Source organism: Chinchilla lanigera, unplaced genomic scaffold (assembly GCF_000276665.1).
Source record: "Chinchilla lanigera isolate Chin_1 unplaced genomic scaffold, ChiLan1.0 scaffold00092, whole genome shotgun sequence".
In the NCBI taxonomy this organism is placed as follows: domain Eukaryota; kingdom Metazoa; phylum Chordata; class Mammalia; order Rodentia; family Chinchillidae; genus Chinchilla; species Chinchilla lanigera.
In genome coordinates, this window is record NW_004955493.1 from 6,018 (window position 1) to 32,084 (window position 26,067).

General features: G+C 39.7%; 1 protein-coding gene across 1 annotated transcript; it reads left to right on the top strand.

Annotated features, from left to right (window-relative positions):
• Positions 1–5: 5 nt before the first annotated feature.
• Acsm4 (acyl-CoA synthetase medium-chain family member 4) lies at positions 6–25,401 on the top strand. Its single transcript, XM_005405028.2, has 14 exons — positions 6–139; positions 3,813–4,056; positions 6,175–6,385; positions 10,004–10,211; positions 15,276–15,419; positions 16,059–16,215; positions 17,850–17,929; positions 19,607–19,730; positions 20,712–20,792; positions 21,169–21,270; positions 21,903–22,030; positions 22,120–22,219; positions 23,882–24,001; positions 25,269–25,401. Exons 2-14 carry the CDS (start codon positions 3,862–3,864, stop codon positions 25,353–25,355), a joined length of 1,737 nt encoding a protein of 578 aa, XP_005405085.1. The 5' UTR covers positions 6–139; positions 3,813–3,861; the 3' UTR covers positions 25,356–25,401.
• Positions 25,402–26,067: the final 666 nt, after the last annotated feature.

Here is a 26,067-nt window from a genome sequence, read left to right on the forward strand (position 1 = left end):
AAAAACTCTCTCTCAGGGGATTATGATCTCTCCACGGTACACCAGAGACTCAGGGCCATGACAGCATAGACATCACCAAAAGAAGAGAAGAGAAGAGCTGATTTTCTGGCAAACACAGAGCTGAGTTCTTGTGAAAAAGGTGAGGCTTTCTGGGTCAGGGATGCCATTTTCTGCTACGGTAGATGCACGTGGCAACACAAAGGTGACTGGACAGTGGCAAGCAGAGGGAGACATTGTCTGTCATAATTGTACTACTGCAGACCTAACCCCAGGTAATTGTGCTTCTGACAGGAAAATGGACTGTTCTCTCGCGTGAAGCTTGGTAGAAATGTAGCAAAAGTATGGGGCAGTATTTCCTTGCATTAACTGTGGAGGTAACAAAGGTGGGCTGAAGTTTCTGTGGCTTGCCTAAGTGTATGGCCTTTGGTAAACTGCAGTACTCGCCTCTTAGTGCCTTTATTACATTATGTGCAAAACAACATAATTTCATATGGCTGTTGAGTGATTTAAAATGAGCTATTACAGGAAGTCTTTAAAATGACTGCCTACCAACTGCTCAAAACTCTTTTTCATTGTTCACACTGCAGTTGCTAAGACTTTAGAAATTATTTACTTCAACTCTCATTTTACATATACCTCGAGATATTTTCTAAACATGATTACATAAAAATTTCTACAAAGATAATGTTTTGAGTTAAAACAGTTGGTTGCCTCAAGATTTGGCCTTGCAATCGTACGAACTTCTCACAGAATCTCAAGTCAGAAAATGGCGGATTCTCAGACTTTTGTAATCTCCTGAAAGGCCTAGCTGTACCAAACCCATTCTGAAATCAGAGGCGAACCAAAGAGACTGGAAAAGGGGGGATTTTTGGTGAAAAATTTTTGAAGTATAATTTTTTAAAACTTACTTTGTAACATATTAGTTTGTATTTTATTACTAATGATTGCATTTGTGTATGTCATACCTACTTCATTTTGCTTATGCATGAAATGTAATTCAGATTAAAGTTATTTGCAATATGTAGTTTTAGATTTGTTTGCATGTTAATCTGGTGATTTTATTAAGATGTGCAAAACTTGTCTCTGGAAATGTGGAAAATGAAAACAATTCATGAAAAATCACTATTAATTTGGAGGGATTTGCATTTAAAACTGCCTACTATATTCTCTGCACTATTCTTCTCAGGAAGCAAGAGCATTCCAGGTGTCCCACACTGTAGAAGTCTTTTCAGCTTATCATTGAACGGAGGCAGGAGAAGTTGAAATGACAGGAGCGAAGGCTAGTATGCTTTAGAGTGATAGGAGCTGAAGTCAGCCGCAAGGTCATAATGCAGAGTGATATGGCACTGAAACAAAATGCTAGTGGCTACAGTAGCTTTTCTACCTTTCTGGCATGTCAAGTAGGCAAAGCCTTCCTCCACAAATAGGGTTGATTTTTAACATGCAGCATTTATTGAGTTCTAGTCATGGACTAGGCGCCGAACAAAGGTTTTCACTTACACCACAACTAGCCAGTAAAGAAGGTAATATCATTACTCTCATTGCACAGATGAAAATGAAAGTTGGAGAGGGTTAGGCAACTTGGCACAGTCGTTCAGAGAAACAACTAAGGATACACGTGCGTGTGTACTTTAGGAGAGGGGTGAGGGTCTCACTTCTGGTGGAATGCTAAATCATGAGCATGGCCGATTCTGCTTCTCCTCTTCCTTTCTTCTTTACTTATGATACCTCTATCTCACTTCTAGAAAATTTCCCAGGTGAAGCACAATTCCTCTTTCCATCTTGACATATCAGAGCTTAATATCAATGGTACTGGCAGACAGAGCTCTTCGGGGCTACAGTAAACTGCATTTGTACCAGATGGACTTGCCCAAACATCATTGTGAGCAGCAAACAGGCCTTGGCAACAACAAACAGAGGATGGTACATCCTGTAGCCTTTGTTCTGTTGTTTATTTGTTATCACCATCCTGGTTACCCAGGCACACTTTCCATCTGCAGATTTTCCCACTCCATCCACACAAATTAACTACAGTACCCAGGACTGACGTGTAAAAGGTTGAAGATACAAGGATTGCTGAGATAAGTGTACTGCTGATCTCTATTGGTTTATTGAAAGGGACAGTTAAAGCTTAAATTGTTTTTCTCTTGACCAATTTTGCATGCTTATATCTGGTAATCAGAACAACTACTTTGAAGATAACAATATGCAATATAGCAACCATTGCTGAATTCCTACCATCTTTTTAATGAAGCTCTGTATCATTTCTAATGTTTTTTTATTACTTGATATTGTCTTTAATTGTTTGATCAATCTTTCATTCTTACATCTGGTAATCTGAGCAACTTTGTTGACGATAACAATATGTAATATAACAACCATGGTTAATTCCTATCATCTTGTTTTGAAATCCTATATTGTTTTTATTGTTTTTGTTTTCATTGTTGTTATTTTGTTATTGATTTTTTCTCCCTTTAAAGTAAAATTTTAAAAAGGATGAGGGTATTTACAATCTATAAGAAAGCTTTATTGAAGAAGGCAGCACAAAGGAGACTGAATAGCAGAGAAGTCAAGTAGCCAAGCTCTGAAGACAGACCACAGAGGTTCAAAGCTTGACTCAGCCGCCATAAGCTGGATGACCTTGGGCAAGTTCCCTATGGGTACTTGAGCCTCTGTGTCTTCATCTGTAAAATGAAAGTGATAGTAGTACCCATCTCACAAGCTTCTTGTGAATGTTTAGTGATATTAGGAATATAAGTGTTGGCTTCTGGAAAGAACTTCATGAACACTGGGTTTTATTATTGGCTAGGATTCATGTTTAGTGCTAAGAATATAATACCCATATCACCTAGGTAGATTAAGCGATAAGGCACACATATAAAAATGAGAACAAGCAATACAAGGTAGGACACTCTTGTGTGAATAGTACAGATGCAACTTATGGAGATTTCACAGAAGAAGTGATGATGCAATTAGAAAAAAAGTAGATTACAGATAGGAGTCCAGAAAGTGCAGGTGACTTTACCACTGTCACAAAGCTAGTTTTGAAAGAGTTAAGAGTAAACTCCAGATCTCCTGACTTGTACTGTATGAAACTGAGCCACACTAGTACTAATAAAAATTATCTTAAGATAGCACAGTTAACCATTGAAGACACCTTTTATAAGCTACACATTTTAAACATATTATCTCATTAAATCTTCACAATAACCCTAGGAGGGAGGTATTATATTTTTGCCATTTTACAGGTAAGAACATTGAGGTAGAGGAAGATACATAATTTGCCCTACGTTCTGCATCCAGGATTAAAGTGAAGGATTCTAGTCTATTTTAATAGATATTTGAAGGGGAGAGGAGGGTCGGATAGCCAGAATCAAGGGGGATGGCAAGCTCAACCTCAGTGGTAGAAATTGACATTCCTGAAAATTGAATGGGCTGCTTTAACTGGAAGAGAAAATTAGGTGGATGAGTTAGCAGATATGATTAGAAAAGGGTAGAGGCAAGTGGAAGGAGCTCTTGAATGCCAACCCAGGTAGCACACACTCTGTTCATAGTTTTCTTGGGGTGAAGGTAAAAACAGAAGATGTGAACTTGACAGTCCTATCACTGTAGGTTTTTTAAATAAATATACTAATCTGCTTATAGAGAGAAGGAAGAGGGACAGTTCATTGGCAGGGAGACCAGCCCATGGCTAACAGCAATAGCAATGGGATAGGATATTTTTCAGGAGTTCCTCAACTTGGCAGGGACACACAGCCCTGAGACCATTTCCCAATCTCTGTCTGATACTCTCCACCCATCCTTCCCCACAGGGTCTGGTACTTACATGTCCCTACCAGTACACAAAGTCCTCTGGGAATCATGAAGAGTTCTTTCCAGCTGTTTAGATTCATCTGGTTCACCAAGCCACCCGTCCGGTCCTTTCACAGAGATCACCAGCTCTGGGCAGCTATGACTCCTGCTGACTTCGAAGCCATAAATCGTTGTGACAGGCCACTGCCTAAGAGCTTTAATTTTGCTGGCGATGTGCTGGACCAGTGGTCCCAAAAGGAGAAGGTATGAAACAATGGGATTCCTTTCGATTCCTTCTGAGCTCTGGGGTCCACTTGTCAAATTCAGTTAAAATCTTTCACCCATCTTGCTTTCCTTTGTTCTCCAATTGCCATCCTCTCTCCCAGAGACCTGAGGTCCTCAATTCCACGTGGCTTTCTCTGGCATCTCCGAAGTCCTCTTCCTCCCACACCCCACCGCGTACTGTGGTTCCTCTAGACTTACGCTCCTTTCCTGCTTTCCTCTCTGTGTCCCCGTACTGCAGTTCCTCCAGACTTACGCTCCTTTCCTGCTTTCCTCTCTGCTCCAGACAACACTTTGGGTTTGGGATGCTCACGGGCTTACCCCAAAATGTGGCAATTTAACTTTGGTTTTATGACTACACTTATTATTGGAACAATTACGTAAGAACCGAAAATTGAGATGAAGAAAGCAAGCATGCCATACAAAATGCTTGCAGTGCACCTGAGAGCATGGTTCACGCTTGCTGCCCCCACCCCAGACCAGGCACTGAGTTAAGAACTTCACCTGTCAGTGCTCATCAAAATGTTCTGCAGGGCCCAAGGGTCAAAAGATACTACATGAAATTAAGCCTTCCTAAGTAGAGAAGGAAAGTCTTGTCTGAAAGTCAGACAAAAACATTGTGTTTTTGATACCTAACACTTTCCAAATTCTCTTTCAAACAGAGAGATTCAAATTCTGTTGATAATTTTTAGATAAAACAGAACGGTATAGTTTCACTTTTACTATATACATTTTTGTAACCTGTTTTTAACAAGTGTACTGATTTCCAATCATGGTGCTGATTAAATGCATTTTCCTTCTGAAGTAAATGTATGTAAGTAAGTTGATGTAAAGACAAAGAAAATAGCACAGGTGTAGACAGATCTGCTAGAAACAGTGATATTCAGATTAAAGATTGAGAAATATTCACCTATATTATTTCATCAAATCCCTATAACCACTCTGGTTGGGGGTTTAGATAAGGAATTTAACCTCATAGAAATTAAGCTACTTATCTAAGGTCACACAGTCCCCCCAAAAACATGAACCAAATCCTTCTCTTTTGAGGCTTTCACCCATAGGGAAGGGACACAGCTGTAATTCTGTACCATAGAGTGTAATGGAGTCTCCTAGAATATTAGCACACTGCTGAAGGAATGAAGAGAAATCAGTGGGAAAAAGAAGAGGGGGCTAAAAAAGACAAATTGGAATGTAAGCTGGGCTTTGAAGTATTTTCCAACCCAGAAAGGTAGAAGAAGCATTCCAAATACTGGGAAGGAAAGAAAGTTTTTCCAGGTAATACATAAATAAGGAGGTGAATCATTTTATAGAATGATAAGAGAGAAGTTTCCTCCAACAATCAATTGATGCCCCCTCCCACCTTGCCTCTCATAATCTGTGAAACCCACGGCTCAGCCCTTGAGTACAAAGAGATATTATCAGGTTCCTAATCAACATCAGGACTCTCATTATGGTTATTTGGGTGGAACAAAATCTAACTTAAACAAGAAAGGAATTTATTAGTGAAACATGGAAGACCTTGCAAAATTGGTGTAGAAGCTGGAGAGTGAATCTCAGTGAGGACAGAAAGGACTAGGGTGGCTCCCAGGAGATGCATAAGTACCAAGACCCCAGAGACAGGTTTTGCTCAAACCATTTTAATCTTTTGGTTCCCTTCAGGAAACTCAAAGGCTGATTGGCCAAGCTGTGGTCACATGTCCACCCACCATTCTGAGCAGGGCAAGCACCTGAGAGGACTGTGCTCAATTTCAGAGACTCACAACTTAAGAGGAGGGAAGGTTTGCTTTGGTTCACGGTTTCAGGTGGCTCAGTCCTTGGTCATTTTTCCCTCTTGCTTTGTGCCTGTGGCAGCACTGTACATCATGGAAGGAGCACAGGCTGGACATCTGTCCACTTTGAGGCAGCCAGAAAGCAAAACGAGCAAGAGAGACGAAGGGGGCATGGTCTCAGCAGCCCCTCCAAGGGTATACCCCCCAAAGCTAACCTCCTTCCTTTAGGCACCATGTCCTGAAGATTCCACAGGCCTTCGACACATGGGCCTTTGGGGGTGCTTCCGAACCACAGCACCTTCTCTTCTCTTTCTCCTGTGTCTCTGGCCAGACAGGGGAGAGGCCAGCCAATCCAGCCCTGTGGTGGGTGAATGGCAAGGGGGATGAAGTGAAATGGAGCTTCAGAGAACTGAGCTCTTTGTCCCAAAAGGCCGCCAACGTGTTCACCAAGTCCTGTGGCTTACAAAGAGGAGATCGAGTGGTCGTGATTCTACCACGAATCCCGGAATGGTGGCTCATCAATGTGGCTTGCATGCGAGCAGGTTAGTGCTAACAGTTAACATTTGTAAATCATGCAGAAACATAAAGAGACCAAATCTCAAGCACTCTCTGAAATCTTAGCTTTTAAAATAAGCTGTACTTACAAGGAAAGAAAAAGAAGAGTTGAAATTAAGAGCTATCATGATGTAATAATAATTACCATCTCAAGAACTCAGTATTATTGTGACAACCTTTAATAGGCGGGCAAACCAAAGAGAAACACTATTTGCCAAAAGTCAAACAGCTGGGAAGCTACACAGTTAGAGCTAAACACAAAGCTATATAAAAGCAGATACAAGTGCAAATGCTTCTTTGTGGCATGCTGGGAGGCTGGGACAAGTAGATCCAAGTTAGAGTCCAGCCCAAGCAACTTAGCAAGTTAAAGCCTGTCTCAAAATTTTAAAACCGTAAGAAGGGTTAGGGGGGCTGGGGATTTAGCTCAGCAGCACAGCGCTTGCCTGGCAAGCGCAAGGTCATGAGTTTGACTCCTGGTACCAGAACAAAAAAAAAAAAAGAAGGGTTAGGGATGTGAAGGCCCTGGTTTCAATCCCCAGTATGATAAAAAAAAAAAGTAAAATATTACTTACACATTTTCTCCCAAGATAACAACATAAGGTACTCTAAAAACAAATATTTCCTTGAGGGCAGGAGTCAGCACACCAGAGCCTGTGGGGTTGTGTAGACAGAGTTCTGATGGAACAGCCATGCTAATTCTTTTGCATATTAGCTATGGCTTCTTTTGTTCTACAACAGCAAAAGATGCTGAGTCAGAGATTGACTGTGTGACCCACAGTGCTCACTGTCTTGTTCTTCACCAAAACAGCTTGCCAGTCTCTGCTCTCAAACACAAATTGTTATACATCAATAAAAATAAATAAGGACACCAAAGCATAGGTTGCTATACAGAACACAAAGATGCTTGTTGGGCTGGGGATATAGCTCAGCAGCACAGTGTCTTCCTGGCAAGAAAAGCGCAAGGGCATGAGTTCAATTTTTGGTACCACAAAGAAAAATGCTTGTATCACTAATAATATTAAAAAATTGAACAAAAATATAAATAGAAATGATTGAATGAAGTATAAGTTAAAATGTAAGTTTAGTCAAGGTGGTTTTTTTCTTGAGTCAAGATTTCACTATGTAGTTCAGGCTGGCCTTGAACTCACCGTGTAGCCCAGGCTGGCCTTAAGCTTGCAGTGATCCTTCTGCCTCGGCCTCCCAAGTGCTGGGTTTACAGGCATGTACCACCATGCCTGGGAATGTGTTTATTGTTTATCAAAACTCTTGTACCCCAACTTGATGGTACTTAAGGATAATTTATAATAAGAATCATATAATGACTTCATAATAGTATTCAGAAATGTTCTTAATGCTGACAGTATAATAAAAGCAACAATATATAAAATTCTTACATTCAGCATAAAGAGAACTTGCAAATATAAAACCAACTGTATGCTAGGAGAGGATTAAAGGTGTCTTACTTGTCATAAAAATGTATTTAATATACTTAATATAACATGTAAATTAGGAAATGCCAATGAAAAACACATAAACTAATGCTCAAAATACTCGAGTAAAGGAAGTAGCTGACTATTCTGTTTTCTCAGAATTATTAAATCTTCTTCATGAATTTTAGGATTATATGTTCTATAAAACATGGCAAAGTAGTTCATTTTTTATGTAAACTGTATGTGGTAAAACCAAAGACATTTTCTATCTGGAAAATATTTGCTCTCTGGAATCCACTGGAAATCCCACCCCGCCCCACAAGCCGGTAGTCTACCTGTTGAACACATTTCATGTCACAAATCTACCAATGGGACTAGTTATTTGTGGATCATTAAGAACAAGTGGCTCACGAGAGAAGAAATCTTGTATTTTTGCATCGAGTGAACACTCCGAGACCCTGGAGGGTGGTGGTGGGAACCTGCCGCACATGCACCACAGTGAGCAGTTTGTATCGCTGGGAGCTCTAAAAGGGTCACCACCACTGCTCTAGGGTGTTTTCTTAGTCAACTTCTTCATCTCCACATATTTATTCATTTTTTCAAGAGGGGATGACATCGAACAGCTTTTAAAATATATTCAATAAAATAGTCTTCCTAGGAATTCAACTCCACATCTGGTATTCAGCTAACTTCAGGGAACTCACCAAGAAGTAAGTAGTCAGCAATAAAGCACAAGTCTTGGGGTCTGGGAAATGTGCTGGCTCTGTCACTGACTGGCTTTGCAACCTTGGGTGTGGTTGTCATACACTAGAATTAATTTTAAGTGAGGAGATAACCAGGCACATAAGAGGTGCCCAATAAATGATAGTGCCTAGCCAGGCATGGTGTATACTCCTGTAAGCATAGCATTCTGGGGGGTGATGCAGGAGAATTACAAGTTCAAACCTAGCCAGTGATCAAGGTCCTGGGGGATGTCCCTAGGGACCAAGGCAGGTGTCACTGAAGGTGATATTCTGAAGCTTCTTTTCCCCAGGAACACAACTAGCTTAACAAGATCTTGTCTCAAAATAAAACATAACATAAAAATTAAAATGGGGTGGGGAATGCAAAGGCCCTAGATTTAATCCCCAGTCTCAAACACAAAAGGTAGTGGTAACCTATGATATTTTATATGCCATTTTCCTTCTGTTGATTCAGTTGAGAAAGTGAAAACTACCTTCTCTGTCTTACATCTATTTCTGCCATATACGTTCTTCTCATACCTTGTGCTTTAAAGTCCGTGAGTTTAGGATGAAGTGACGAAGGGGGATAAGTTAAGCGTTGTCATAGTAGTGTAGGTAAACCTCAATGATAATGCCAGACCACTGAGATCCAGAGATCTGAGGGCTGGCTGTTTCACTCACCAGCTATGAACAAATCTTATGCCCCATCAAATGGCAACAAAGGCATGGATCTACTGGGATTTCTTAGAACAGCAGCTGCCAGGCAACTGTACAACCTGTATAGTCCATCAATACAGATAGGGTGTGTAGATCATAAATAAAAATGTCTAGGACACAAATCTTCTTATCTGGGTATAAGTTTTTATATTGTTCTACTGTACTAATATAGTATGTATGTTATAAAACATACATAAAAAGGAGATAAAAATATAAAAACAATTCTTGTATCTTGATAATTTCAAAAAGCTATATTATTCTCTTTTCTCATTTCCAATGGACTGTCTTACAAAACTCACTTTGGATACTACTGTTTCAGAGGACTGAATGAGATAATGTTCATAAAAATGTAATATAAGATGACAAGTGCTATTTAAGTATTACATAATAAAGATTCAACCATTGCATTAGAATGTTACATAATAATAGCCCACTATTATAATGCCTCCCAAATGCTAGAGACTATCATTATTCCCATTTTACAGATAAAGGAAGTACAGAGAGATCAAAGTCAGAAAGCTGGTAAACTGCAGGGCTAGGATTAGAGCCTGTCAGACTCCAAAGCCAGTGGTCAAGGTCTTGAGGATGTCCTTAGGGACCAAGGCAGGTGTTGCTGAAGGTGATATTCTGAAGCTTCTTCTCCCCAGGCACACAACCCAATTTCCCATAGTCCACAGAGCCATCACATCTCATGGACAATAGTTCCACTCAGCTTAAGACCCTCTGTCCTTCCCAGGGCTTGTCTTCATTCCGGGAACAATCCAGCTGACAGCCAAAGACATCCTCTACCGGCTGCAAGCGTCCAAGGCCAAGTGCATTGTGGTCAGTGAGGAGGTGGCACCAGCTGTGCAGTCCATCGTATCTGAGTGTCCCCAGCTGAAGAACAAAGTCCTGGTGTCTCCACACAGCGGGAATGGTTGGCTCAGCTTTCAGGAATTATTTCAGTGAGTGTCTTCCCCAGCTTATATGCAGCACCAGAAAAAATCACAGCTCCATCTCAGAATCTCTTTGCCTTCAAAGACTCTGCAACACTGCGAGCTGACCTGGGCTTCTTCCCAGAAAAGAATTTCCTAATAAAATGATTCATAGCACAAGGAAGGGATCTAACTCCACTCTCATTTTTCTTTTATTTTTTTCTATGTCCCATGCTGAGTATCCTGCATAACTTGACCGTGTCTAACCCCTGAACTTCCTCTATCACCACTCTCCCTTGTATTCCTCAAATGTGCCCTACCCTAGGGCCTTTGCACCTGCTGTTTCTTCTGTCTGGAATGCTCTTCTCTAGTTCTTCTAACAATTGTCTCTTTCCCACCTGATTTCACTTCAAATATTTTACCCTAACTAAGGCTTTCCCTGACAAGCCTAATCAAAGTAGAACTATGAGCTATTCTATTATACCATCTATTTACGTTCTTTTTAGAATTTGTCAGTATCTAAATTATCAGGTCCATTTTCTGTCCCTTCTGTTTTTCTCCTCTAGAGTAGGAGTGAGGGAATTAAGGTCCACAGACCAATTCTGCCCGCCCTGTATTTTTAAATAAAGTTTTAGTGGGATTTAACCATGCCCGTTTGTTTACATATTGTTTCTGCTTTTGTGCTTAACAGCAACAGAAAGTAGCTGCAGCAGAGACAGTATTGTCCACAGTTTAAAATTTTTGTTTCTGACCTTTCCAAAAAAGGTTTTCCAACTCCTAGTCTAAAGTATAAGTGCTAAAAAAGCTGAGGTTTTGTTTATCTGGTTAAAAGCTTTAGCCTCACTATCTAGCAACACATTACTGATGCTTAAGAAATAGTGAATAAAATGCATGAGAGATTTTTTTGTTTTGTTTTGTTTTCTGGTACTGGGGATTGAACTCACGACCTTGCACTTGCAGGGCAGGTGCTGTGCCACTGAGCTAAATCCCCAGCCCCTGAATAAATGTATGAACAAAACAGATCATTTGACCCTGGTTTTCTTCATATGTAAAGTGAGGCATATATCCTGTACATATCTCAAGTGTTGCTTTAAGGGTTGCTATAAGCTAAATGAGAAATAAGCTCAGTGAGAAAATGCTTCTGAGCTGTAAAAAAGTGAGTAGAATGTTAATTAATGGTATTAGACTACAGAGGTATTGAATAGATTATGTTTTTAAAAATTCCCCCCGAGAAGTTTATAGAAAGAGAAGACATGTAAACCCTGCTGGGTAGTAGGGCAGTCTCCTTTGTTGGGATGAAATTTTATCCTAGCAATTAATATAAACCAAATCCTGTAGGCCAATCTCAAAATTCTCTCCCAAGGGCCTACATCAAGAAACTTGTTTGTAGTTTTTCTAAAATGTGTAACCTTAGATAAGTCAAATGCCATTTATCAAAATCTGTGTCTTATCCACGTGGGGGGAATAATGATAGCATATAGCTACACGGGCTGCAGAAGAACCAAATGTAACAAAGCGCGTACAACGCGTAGCACAGTGCCTAGCGCAAAGGGCAGTGTGCCTCCACACACACTGAAGTAATTTTCATTGCTTTTATTATTCTCAAAGTAAATGATGTAGTGCTTCCTAAAGTAGCCATACCCAGATGACTCAAGCAGCCTTCTCATCAGTAAAGTGTGTATGTGTGTGTGTGTGTATTATTAGAGTTAGACCCAGGGCTTCACATATGTTAGGCAACCATTCCACTATTGGGCTACATCCCTAGCCCTTTTTATTTTTCTTTATTTTGAGACAGAGTCTCAATAAGTTGCCCAGGCTGGCCTCAAACTTGCAGTCCTTCTATCTCAGCCTCTGAAGTAGCTGGAATTACTAGTGTGTACCACTGCACCCAACTAGTAAAATACTTTTAATACACTTGCCTAACACATGTATTTATTTACTTTTAAAATTATATTCGTGTACTTTTGGGTATTATACAAATACCAAAAGTAGTTTCAAAGAGTGAGTCAAAAATGCATATAATCTGAAGCTGTCTCCCCGACCCATTCAAGTTGCCTTGCACACTGTGAGCAGCAAGTACCCCCCACTGCAGAGAGCCCTGTCCTAAACAGCTCTGCAGCATTCTCTGGAGTCTCCAAGAAAACTGAAAGACACCAAAAACTCACAAAAGAAAAATGACCTCAAAGTCACATGGATTTCAAATTGAAAACTGTACATACAGATGTGTTTTTCAAGATGGAGGGAATCCTCACTCCAAACAAATAACTTTTTGAGGGTCATAACCCCTAAAAGACCATGTGTTATTTCTCTGAAAACTAAGGTAGGGGTCTCATAGTCAATACTCAGTCAGTTTTTTGGAAGATCACAATGAGCAATGATGAGGTATAATTTTATACTATTAGAGTCTATTCAAGGAGTTTGGCTACAGTTTATTACTCAGTGATGGATAACTGATGTAGCTAAGAATTTTTTTCTTTGAGACAGGGTCTTGATATATAGTTTAGACACTGGTCTTGAACTCACTATGGAGTTCAGGCTGGCCTCAAACTCATGGCAATCTTCCTGCCTCAGCCTCCTGAGTGCTGGGATAACAGGTGTGCATCACCAAGACCAGCTCTAGTCAGAAATTTTGAGGCTCCAGCCAGACATGGTGGCACGTGCCTATAATCCCAGCACTCAGGAGGCTGAGCTAGGAGGATCACTGCAAGTGCAAGGCCAGCCTGAACTACACAGGGAAATGTTGCTCAAAAAACCAAAGAAGTCTTTTTCTTTTGAGACTCGCATATAATATTTTTAATTTCCCTGACTGAAAGATACACTGAGGGGCTAATTTTAAGGTTTAAAGAAGAGACGTGTCGAGACCAGGTTTGGATATTAAATATATTTCTTCAGAAGCTGTACAGGGATGAATTTGAAGAAGAACAAATGAGTCAGAGAGACCACTTTAGAGATAACTCTGAGCTCCAGTGAATGTGGCAAACTGAAGAACTAGCAGGACTTGGAGGCTGAACGGACTTGGAGGACGGAGGAAGTAGGCAGCAAGGATGATCTGCTTTCTTACCTGGGGACTGAGGTACTGACAGCTAAAGAGCCGGTAGCAGAGGTTAGAATGTGACTGGAGAACTAGACACGCGGAGATCAGGGGCTTGGTGGACATCCAAGTACCTGGAAAGTGATACATCTGAGTCTCAGGCATAAGGAGGTAAAGACACAAATCTGGAAGTCATCGGCACATAGCAGCTCTAAAGATCTGGAAAGATAGAACTCAGAACTCAGGTATCAAAGGGAACAGGGACAAGTCAGACAAGGAATCAGTGCTTGAGAATCTCCCTGTCACTTACAGGTTGCAAGTGTTCTTTTAGCAAAAACAAATCAGCAAATACAAGCCTACGTTAAAGGTTTCCACACTAAATTGAGAAATGTTGGAATACGAGAGTTCTCCCCAGTCCACTACGCTGGAAACTATGAAGTAATACCCCTCTCCGATGCCCCAAAAGAACAATTTTATTTTCAATTTGTACTAAAAAAAAATGCATGTTTTTTTTTATTTGGGGGAAAGTTACCAAGAAAAATCATTTTAGTATCTCAAAAACTATTTTTATACAACACAGAGTATGTTTATATAATTAATCCTCACTATTTTAAGTTTCAATGACACTCTTATTTATCATAAAGGATGATTTAAACTGGCATTCTTTATCATGTATCTTCCAGTTGGGGGAAATTGAAAATATGATATATGAGCCTCAAAAATTCTTAGCTATTACATCACTTATCAATCACTGAGTAAATTGTACCCAATCATAGTGATGTAAAAATAAACACACAATAATTTCATTTACTCATGATTCTGTGGGTCAGAAATTTGCACCAGACTTAGCAGAGGAATAGCTTTCTGCTCACATCAGCCTGGATGGGGCACACTATCCCAGTCAGGCATGGTACTGACTGTCAGCCAAAGCACAAGCAGTACATGGCCTCTCACTCCATCAGGACAGTCAAAACACCTTAACATGGAGGTAAAGGTCCCCCTACTACTGGGGAAAATATAAAGCCCATTGAGAGCTGTACTGAGAAGTCCCAGAATTTCTGCCACACTGTGTACATGAAAGTAAATCCTAAATCTAGCCCAGATTCTAGGAGAGAAGACATCAGCTCCAGGGAATGGCATACATGCTCAGGGATGGAAAGAATTGGAAGAGCTATCTGGGTAGACAAACACACAACGATTATTACCAGTTAGAATGTTTGGGGCTTTAGTAATCCAAGCAAAAGTGACCCAGTCAATTTTATTATCTCACAAATAAATGCACAGGCAGGATGAACTGAGGGTTGGTTAATTTAGAAGCTAGCATGAACCCCAATTCATTCATCTTTTATCATGGCATCCTTGATATGATCCCAACATGGCAAGGTAGTTCCAAACATCCTGCACTTGAGCTGTACTCAAAGGCCATAATATAGGACAGATGGAGTGGGAGAAAGTAGCACCCTCTCTTCAGCACTCTTTCTAGAACAGGGAAATATTTCCCATTAAGACCTCATATCTCATTAACCATAACTTCCTAAAGCCATTATTGGTAAGAGAGGAAATGACCATGATCTGTTTACGTTAATCAAACTTTACCCGCAAAATGCTATACAGAGACGACCTCCCCTGAAGTTCGTGACTGTCTGGTACCTAAACAAAACTGAAGCTTTAGTAGTGCAGGAAAAAGACAGAATAGCTACTTAATAAGCAACTATCTGTTTCTGTCAGACTTGTCCAAGATTCTGAATAAAAGTAACCAAACGTTTGATTCAAACAGAAAAAAGATCTTCCCCTAAGTAATTAAAAACTGGAATATTACTATCAATTTATAAATATTCAATGCTGATTTTGAAAAATGCATAGATTTAAAAAATCATTGGGGAAAACATGTAAATATAGTTTCTGTTATTAAAGTCGAAAGTTATCTTGGCTATATATTTGTCCTATCAGTTCAGCTCTATTGACTATCTACTGGTAACAAGAGAACGCAAATAGCACGGCAAAGAAATATCATAAACTACTCTGCCATCCTCAGTCACCATCCTGGGGTCTATACTTTGCAGATCTGCCTCTGAAGAGCACAGCTGTGTGGAGACAGGAAGTCAAGAACCAATGGCCATTTATTTCACCAGTGGGACCACAGGCTTCCCTAAGATGGCTCAGCATTCTCAGAGCAGCCTTGGCATTGGATATGCCCTCTGTGGGAGGTAGGGAGAAAAACTCAGTTTGCTTTGATGAACACTTCCTTGAGCTGCCATGTTTGTATCCAACTGCCTAAGTGACATCTCAAGCAAGAGATTAGGAGTCTACCTTGATTTAATTCTGTAAAATCATGTCTAGCTGCTTCTCCTCATTGCCAGGTAAATTTACCTACTCAAAAGGGCCTTCCTAAAAGAAAGGGTATCTAAAACTGTCACATTATTCTGTTTTATATTCTGCATAGCACTTACTGCTACTTGACATGATGGTATTTGCTTATATACTAAATTAACATTATTAAGTATCTGTTCCCTTTCTGCCTCTCTAAAATAAGACCAAAGATCTAGTATGTCTTGTTCACTGCAATCCTAACACATTTGCTCAGTAAATATTTGTTACATCAATGGATGAACTGAGAAAGTCCTGCCCAACCCAGCCTCTCAATCCACTCTCAGACCACGATATTCCAGAAAAATCCTGTAAGAAGAATGTTAAACAGAATCCCTCACCTTGACTAGGGGCTTCTTTTGATCCTTGTCTATAGCCTGTGAAGTTCTGTGGCCTCCTCAAAGATAACAGTTTGTTTGCTTTTCTGTTTTTAAATTGTTTAGTTTTAGTCTGTTTTGCCGCTTTTCCGTATTATTCAGGTATTGGCTGGACTTGAAGCCCTCGGATATCATATGGAACATGTCAGACACAGGCTGGGTTAAGGCTGCCATTGGTAGTGTCTTTTCTTCCTGGCTTCGGGGTGCCTGTGTTTTTGTGCATCGGATGGCCCAGTTTGACACTGACACCTTCCTGGATGTAAGTCATGACCTCCGATTACGTGTAATCTTTAGAGTGCCGCCCTTCTCTCAGCAAATCACAATTAATTGATTCCTAGGAATACAAGGCTGCTTGGGCTTCTGGAAATCATTCATTTTTTAAGTGGCAAACTCTCCAGGGACTTGGCTTTTGAGTTTATCTAACACGGTGAAGGGGGATTAGCCAGAACACTCTGGTTCAAATCTCTCAGGATTTGTTAGGGTTCCTAAATGTGCGGCTGTATAGGAGCCAGTTCTAAACAATAGGTTAGAAGCCTCAAATTTAAACAAATACTTTGTTTCTGACCCAGTGAGAAAAACAAAAGATAGCAGCTGATAAATCCAAACTTTGTGGAGGAGACAGAAGGTGCAGTCATTTCTCTGCCTGTTCAGCTCTTTCCATTTTCACACTCTATGCTTCTTGTTTTAATTTGAAGACTCCAATCCTCTTCAGGAAACCAAGCACACATTTCCTTCTTAGACAGAGATGGCAAGACCAAGTTATCTGATAGCATTAGCTTTTAGAAAAATGTGATTCAAGCCAATTATTTTTCAGTCATGAAAAATCAATTAAGTTTAATGTATATCATTAAGTAGGCACCACACCTGTGTGTGACTAAAAGTTAGGCTGACTCTATTGTTTTGCTAACTGGTTTGACAAGATGGGTTGAGGGTTTTAAGAAAAATGTAGGGTAACATAAAAACTTGGATCACCACATCAGGTTTATAAAGAGCCCTGAATATCAGTTAACTTTGCAGTTTTGAAATTTACGCATGTAAAGTAAGAATATTTTTATTTTACAAAGATAATGTGTTAAGTACTATAAAACCTCTATAGATTTATGCTATATAGTATATATGTACATATATATATATACATATAAATATATATTACACTTAGTAAAATCATTAAAATCTAGGGAGCAGATATATATAGTAAAAATACTCATTTATGGATTAGAAGTTACTCTTGACTATCATGATCTAGATAGCCTATGCATACATACTTCTCCCAAATGCTTAAGTTAATACAAATTGTAATATTTTATTGGTTACAGTGAAACTTGCTCTCCAGAAAAGGGATCTTTAAACACTAATGTTTCTCTAGATTTAAGATTCATGTCATTATTTGATTTGAGGAACTTGAGGTTATAATGTGCTCAGCAAATTTTGAACCATTAAGAAAAGGCCTTGAAAAATGTCTACATTAATATTTGCTCAATCAACTCAGAAGGACAGAGCCCTTTAAAAGAATGGTGCTGTACAGGTCCTGGTGGAGAAGCTCAGACCTCCAGAGTCAGTACTAAACAAGAATATGTGGGCAGAGGTTACAAGTTTTACCACAAAAGGTAACATGCAGAATAAACTAGTTTATACTTATGTTGTTCTCAAATTCAACAATTCAATTGAGTGTCTGTTTCTGGAACATATGCTGTATATAAATATATATGTACTTTTCCCAGTAACTGGAAGTTTCCAACAGTATCACAAGTGATACATACAGTATTTGCTTTATTACTCCTAGCAGTGAGAAATACTCATACTCATGGAAGACAATGAGAAACTGTAGACATCAGTTCTAGTCATGGCCTTTAATGACTACTTCTGACATCTCTGTCTTTCTCCATAACCCAGGCGCTTACCACCTACCCCATCACCCACCTATGCAGCGCACCCACTGTGTACCGCATGCTTGTGCAGAAAGACCTTAAGAGGTATCTGGGCAGAGATCTCCATCGGAACAAACTGAAGCAATCATCCAGCATCACAGAACCCAGGGAAGGACATCCCAGGGTTTCCCAATCTCTCCACTGTTGACATTTGGGACCAAATAATTCTGTGCTGTGGGGGGAACCCTAAACTTTGTAGGATACTAAGTTGCACACCAACTACATGCCAGTAGCATCTCCCTCTCTCCCTCATTTATGATAATCAAAAATGTCCCATGGGGAACAAAAATCATCTCCCAATCTAAGAGCCACTGGAATATCCTCTAGCAGGAACTGGATATTTTTTTGGAGACAATTGGAGCTCTACAGCACTATAGATGGTCAGAGCCGAGAACTCCCACTCAAAAATTTGTCCTTTAATATCATTCTTAAAGAAATACTGTCATTTAGAATCAGGTCCCTTCAAAACAAAACAAAATGACAACAAAAAACTCACTCCTATTGTCTTGAAGAAAACTTAATGAAGTTTATGACCCAAAGGTTATACTGAATTTAGCTAAATTACTTGCCCAGGGGCTGGGGATTTAGCTCAGCGGCAAAAGCGCCTGCCTGGCAAGCGCAAGGTCGTGAGTTCAGTTCCCGGTACCGGAGAAAAACCAAATAAATAAATAAATAAATAAATAAATAAATACATACATACATACATACATACATAAATAAATAAATAAATTACTTGCCCACCCTGCAGAGCTTGGATATTGCAATGTATAGGACTTTGGATAGAGCAATGTAACTAATTTAAATTCAGTTCATGAGAAGAGAAAAAACCAATTTAAGTCAGCAAGGCTTATCCAACTTTCCTTCCCACAAGGTAGGGATGCCAGGAGGGAAGGTGCTGGTAGAAATAGAAGCAGATAAGAATTTCCTCTTTTCCTAGCCAATGTCAACTCCTTGAGGCCCTCAAAATGTGAAAATCTTGCTCACATTTCAAGAATAATTCAAAGCCACTCAAGAGTTCTTTTGATTACACATAATTCATGTCCTACTGACACCCTCCTGCCTGCTTAGGACCTTACTGTATGGGAGTCAGGCTTTCTCAGGGTTTATTGCCTGAGTCTAGTAAGTGTGGCAGTTAGAAAGGCTCAAGCACCAAAGCCAAATAGGCTGAGATTTGTTGCTTACTAATAGTGTGACTTCGGACACTCAAGATGACCTTGCAAACCTCCATCAACTCACACTTAAGAGAGATTAAGTGACATGCATGGTGAGATCAGCCTGCCAAGTGTAAGTGCACAGCACAGAGTATCCAACTCCGCCACTGATTATTTGGGAGGCCTTGGGCAAGTTCTTTCACCTGTCTCAGCCTCAACTTCCTCATCTGTAATATAGGGGTTATAAAACCCTTACCTTTGCCCAATCAAAGCTGTTATACTGTTTGTCTTTTAAGTACTTAGTATATCATTAGCATTTTCTTCTGCCCTATTCTTCCTTTAATAGCTAAGTTCTCCACCTGCCAAAATGTAAGCTCGTTCAGGAAACTCTGTTTTCATCACTCATATGCCTCACTTGACCAGAACATCTGGTGATACATTTGTGAAATGAACTTTCATAAGACTTGCTCCTCTTAGCTGTTCTGTTTTTTGCTTGAGTGTCTTAATTATCTTGCAGTGAAAGCCACTCATATTTCTTCCCCAAAGACCACATGCAACCCTTTCTCTCCAGATATAAATTCAAGAAGCTGAGACACTGCTTGACTGGAGGGGAGCCGCTCAACCCAGAGGTGCTGGAACAGTGGAAGGAGCAGACAGGGCTGGAGCTGTACGAGGGCTACGGACAGACAGAAGTGGTATATTTAAAGGGCAAGGTTTAGGTTTAGTACAGCTGTCCCTCAGCTTGATTTTAGGACCTCAGAGGATTTTCCAGTCCTTGGACTTATATAAAAGGACTTATATAAAATGTTATGGTATTTGCATTTAACCTATGCATGTCGTCCCATATCCTTTAAATCATTTCTAGATTACTTATGTTACCTAATACAATGTAAATGCTATCCAAATAGTTATTGCCCTATGGTGTTTAGAAATGATGACAACAAAAAATACCCATACCTGTTCAGGGCAGATGCAGTTTTTTAAAAAATATTTCTGATCTTCAGTTAGTTGAATCTAAGGATGAAGAACCCACAGATTTGAGGAGCTATCTGTATATTGGCATGTTTCAACTTCGGGACTGTCAAGGAAGCCCCTAAAGTGCCCCCATGGTGTTACAAATTTTTATGGGGTTATAGAACACCTTATTTTGTCAGTGCTTATCAAAATTTATGGACTGTGGTAGGCATGGTTGGGAATGCCTGTAATTCCAGCACTCAGGAGGCTGAGGTAGGAGGATTGCCACAAGATTGAGCATAGCCTGGGTTATAGAGTGAGTTCAAGGACAGCCTGGACTACATAGTGAGACCCTGTCCCAACAAAACAAAATAAACTTGTGGATTGTGCAGTTAAGTTTGCCTGAAAGGGAATTGTGATTACTCCATAGTCTTCCTGCTTCCTCTTTACCCAGGAGAAATCTCAGAGTCTAAAAGGAGTGTTTTTCAAAGTGTGGTCCTCAAACTAGCAGTATCAGAATCATCTGGGAATTCTCAGATCTCACTCCACACCAACTGGTTAGGAAATTCTTGGATGAGGTCTAGAAATCTGTATTTTAACAGGTGATTCTGATGTAGGCCCAAGTTGCAGAACTACTGTCCACATCTTAGATTTCATTCTCACGATATAATTAGCTTCAAAAAACGAATTTTTACTTACATACACACATGTCCTCTCAACAGGGAATAATTTGTGCCAACCAGAAAGGCCAAGAAATTAAACCTGGCTCTATGGGAAAAGGAGTATTACCCTATGACGTCCAGGTGGGTTAAGAAAATATCTGAGTGGTTCAATAAAGAAGGGAGAAGTGGGTATGCTGGCACATGCCTGCAATCCTAGCATTCTGGGAGGGGGAGGCAAGAGAATTACAACTTTAAACCCAGCCTGGGTAACTTAGTGATGTAATGAGACCCTGTCTTCAAACAAAAAGTGAAAAGGGCCAGAGATGTAACTCAGTATGAAGGCCCTGGGTTAAATCCCCAATGCCAAAGAGAAAGAAAAAAAAGAGGGGGGACATTTCATACCTTTCTCCAATTTTATAACCCATTTTCATTTTGTGAAAAGAAAAATTTAAGAATCTAAATTGTTTCATTCTGGGTTTCATTCTTTCATTGAAACAAGTGAATTGTGTCATTCTAGGTTATAGATGAAAAAGGTGACATCCTACCACCCGGCAAAGAAGGGGATATTGCTATCAGACTAAAGTCTACCCGGCCTTTCTGTTTCTTCTCTGAATATGTGGTATGAATATATAGAAACTGCTAAGCACACTTTAGTCCAGATATTGATCCAAATTTCATGCCTACTATGACTTGCTATATATAAACCAGGACAACTGATGGAAACCTGGGCCATTTCATCAACTGTAAAATGGGGAGAATAACTTCCAGTTCCCAAACATACTGTGAAGATTGAGTTACCTAATACAATGAAGATTAAATTCTGTGATGATTCAATTCCAAAAGTAAGAAACCGGTTGCTGTGCTGGTCTCAGAAAGGACAGGTTGGGAGAAGGAGGAAGGGCATGGAGGATGCTAGAGGTAGGAGAGAGGCTTAGTTTTTTAATACTCTTTTAGATCTTTTTGATTTTAGGCTAGGAACTACTTAACATTAAAAAAATTAACTTCAGCTGAGTGTGATGGTCCATGCCTATAATCCCAGCACTCAGGAGGCTGAGGCAAGAGGATTGCCACAAGTTTGAGGCCAGCCTGCACTACCTAGCAAGACCCTGTCTCAAAAACAAACAAACAAACACAACAATAACAAAAACTTCATTTAGACGTAAGATGTTGTAATATGCTAGTCATTGAATGGGAACCAGACCAAACGAATCCTGGCCAAACTAATTCACAAATGTCATCCTCAATTCCTAGGATAATCCAGAGAAAACTGCTGCTACAATAAGAGGAGACTTTTATGTCACTGGGGACAGAGGCCTGATGGACAGTGATGGGTATTTCTGGTTTGTTGGCAGAGCTGATGATGTCATTATATCCTCTGGGTTTGTACATTTGCTACTCCTAGAAATCAGCAGCTCGGCAGGAAGGGAGACTTCCTACTTGAAGTGAGCAGGCTTCTCCTTCCCTGCAGGTACCGAATTGGGCCCTTCGAAGTGGAGAGTGCACTCATTGAGCACCCAGCAGTTGTTGAATCAGCTGTTGTCAGCAGTCCAGATCCAATTCGAGGAGAGGTGGGTGGACATCACTAATCAAAGCAGCAACTCCCTATTTTCAAGTTCTATTTGACTGCTGTAAAGACTAAATCTAGACTGCAGTGGTCATTTAATCTTCACTATGAGGCACACATGGCACAAATGTAGACCAGGAAATCCACTTTACAAATGAGTTGTGTCCCAAAGAGGACTGGGATTCTGCTGGTGGTATCGGACAGAAACTCAACTCAAACAGACTTAAATTATTTTTTACAACGTTGGGCTCATGTAACTGAGAGGTATTTAGGTACATCTGTATCCCAGTGCTCATGTGAAGCTCGCGTCCCTTAGTTTCTCTGTTTTGCTCTGCTATTCTCTGTCGACCCCATCTGAGCAGGTCCTTTCCACTTGATAGCAACCAACTGCACGCTCACACAGTTTCACCGCCCTCCCAGGGAAGCAGAGGCCTGACTTCCCAAGTGTTCTGAGGAACTCCCAGGATCTCCTCTGTCCATCTTAAGTCACATCTCTAGTCAGAGTGACCCAGGAAATGGTACAGGTGACGGGCCAGACCTGGATCATAGCCTCTCCTCACGTCAACCCCACCATAGAGAAGTTAGGGTAACACTCCACAGGAAGCTCAGAGTACTGCTTCTAAAAAGTAGGAACAGATACTGCATTAAGCATCAGATTTCACTGTCTGTACAATTGCCCTGGATTGACAGAATACACTTCCTCACAGAAACAATGCAAAAGATTGTGGCCAAGTTCCCAAATAAGTCCCACACGCTCCCTAATTAGGACACAATGACAGTATTACTCAGGCAGTGACAACAGTCTTGATTCTAGGGGGAAACTCTGTGCTAAAGAAGGGAGAAATCTACTTTCCTCATGGAACTTTCCTGAAGACTCAGCAAGCAGAAAAAAAATCTCAGAATTGTACATATCAGTACCCTCCCATGTCTCCTGTGCCTTTCTCTCACGTACCCACGCTCCTCTGAGGAACACTGTGGATCCCATATGCTTAACTCCTGTACTCCCTTGATTTTCCATGTAATTCCGTTCTCCAAAATATTTTCCTTCTGCTACCATATTCTCATTCTCTCCATGTTATCGGTTTCAATGGAACACCAGAAGTAAACACCAATTAGAATCATTGTATGAATAATCAATCATTTAAACTATGACTACTAACCTCAATAATTATTTAATTGCTTCAACCAGTATTACAAGGAAAAAGAAAAACTGGGAAGCAAGAAAGTCCCTCTTGAGATGATCAATCCTTCCTAATATACCATCCTTCCTCTGTTAGACCATCCCAAACCCCCTTCAAACCATATTCTCCTGCACTCCCATCACTCCTGCTACCACATGCTTCCTCACACAGTATGGATCTGATGGTGTACAGGGTCATCTGTCAAAGACTGCCTGAGTACTAAACAGGATCAGCTGGATTGAAATGTTAAATGTGTAATATGTAAAGAGCTCAGCTGTGAAAGAATCAGTGTACTCCTCACATTCACAGCCCATTTATTGGAAATAGACTCCCCCAAACCTCAGTTTGTCCTTGTAGTGCCTGAGCTGGCACTTGTAGTCAAAACTCCAGCTGCTGTGAACAAATAATGCCTCTGTTCAGCAGTGGTTCCTAACTCCTGATGTGTCTGCAAAACATAGTAATACAAATGGACTTCTCTGCTACAGGTAGTAAAAGCTTTTGTCGTTTTATCTGCACCCTACAAATCATCCAACCCTGAGAAATTGGCTCTTGAGCTTCAAGATCATGTGAAAAAATCAACTGCACCTTACAAATATCCAAGAAAGGCAAGTATAAATTAGGTTTGTGCAGCATGTAAATGCTAACTGGGTTCTAATGTAGGTTTTACTGGAGTTTGACTTTATAGTAGCAAAAGATAACTTTTTAGTTCATTTAGCCAAAAATTTTGCTTTGAAATGTTTTATATTTGGGCACTAAAAATGCTTGATAAATGAGCTTTTTAAAACCAACTCTGCAACAGTGAGTAACTAATAAGAATACAGAATCAGTCCCATTCCATATAGGGACAAAGAATGTTGGCAAAATATGAAGTGCGTTATTTTTAGGGACAGCATCTGATTTTTAGTCCACATAATAATTTTTGGCCATATAATATCCCTATAGATTAAAAAATAACCACATGCCTTGAGATGTCAAGGGGCCTCATTTATGGCTCAGGAAGCAGATACTACCCAGAGAAAATATGTGATCTTTCCTGAAACCTTCACATGAGGATTTAAAACCAATTCTCTACACAGAGATTATACTGGAGTTTCCTTCTATCTCTGGAATCCTATTGGGTAATAGTGACTTATCCTCTAGAAGTTAATTCCATTTCAGTTGGAAGCATTTCAGTCAGAAGGTAGCTAATTTCAACCAAAGAACTAATTCAATCATTTTGGTATTTTTCTCCATTAAACTAACGAAATAAGTAGTCCTTTGATTTTCAGGAATGAGGTCTGAGAGCATTTAAAAATACATACTGTCAGCTTGACAAGGGCAACAAAGACAGGATCTCATGGTCAAGTCAGACTGCAAGGGGAAACTCTATGTACTCCAAATCATCACTAAAACGCCTCCTTCAGAATCTGCAAGACCCACTCTCCCTCATTTATTTGTTCATTCATTTCTTCATGCTTGAAACTGTGATCCTCGTGCTTCAGCGTCCCAGAGAGCTGGGATTACAGGTGTCCACCACCACACCCAGCTACAAGGACCCATGCCAATGTTTTTTCTTTTTGAATTTAGGTGTAAACCTCCATTCCCCAGAGGGCAGTAGAGGCCTAGGTCTAGACAGGGAAAAGTAAAGAGGTAAAGGGATTCTTTTCTTTTGGCAGAACATGTGAGTGAATTAGCATTAAAAACTGCTAGAATGGATTAACCCTTACTATATGAACTGACCGAGTTTCTTATGCTCACTAGATTCAATGAATAAGCTAAGACAATGTCCACATATAAAATTCAGAATTTCACAAGAGTTGTTTCCTATTTCATTGAGAACTCAGATATCAAAATGGAACGAAGTGTCTTACTGTATGTTTCTTTGTCAATTAGGTGGAATTTGTTCAAGAACTCCCAAAGACAATCACTGGGAAAATTAAACGCAACGTTTTAAGAGACCAAGAATGGGGACGAATGTAGCTTGATAAGAAAACTGAGTAATTAAATAGTAACATGGTTGCTTTCTTTTAGCACTTCCTTCTTGATAATTCAGTGACTGCTTTTTTAAAATGTTATTTTTTTTTTCTGGTTGAAAACTTGAGCTTTTGTTTTCTACTTGGCCAAAAAATAATTAACTTTAATATATTTGAAAATATTGTTAAAATGACCATATTAACAAAGGTTATAATTTTTAGTGTTTAAAATAGCAGGAATAAAATGATTACTTAAAAAAGGGCAGGTTTTGGATCTGTTTCATTTGTCTTGTCCTGCATATAAAGATAAGCAATATTCTAAAAGAAATGTTTAAGACAGAATTTCTTCTGCTCAACATTTTTATGACCTCTCAATACTTTAAGGGAGTTTAAGATGAGTATAAATATTATAACTCAAAGGCTAGTGAGTGAACGTAATGAAATTAACTATTGTATTCTTCCTTGTTTTGGAGCAAATCCTGTAAAATATCAGAAACTTTGGATTATTTGGGAATATTAATTATTCAAGAGCAATTAACATATTTTTATAGCTTTACCTTTTACGATAACATATATGACTTCCTTTGATACATAATTTGACATGTATACTGGGTTTTTTTTGAGAATATTAATTATTCAAGAGCAATTAACACATTTTTATAGCTTCACCTTTTAGGATCACATATATGACTTCCTTTGATACATAATTTGACATATAT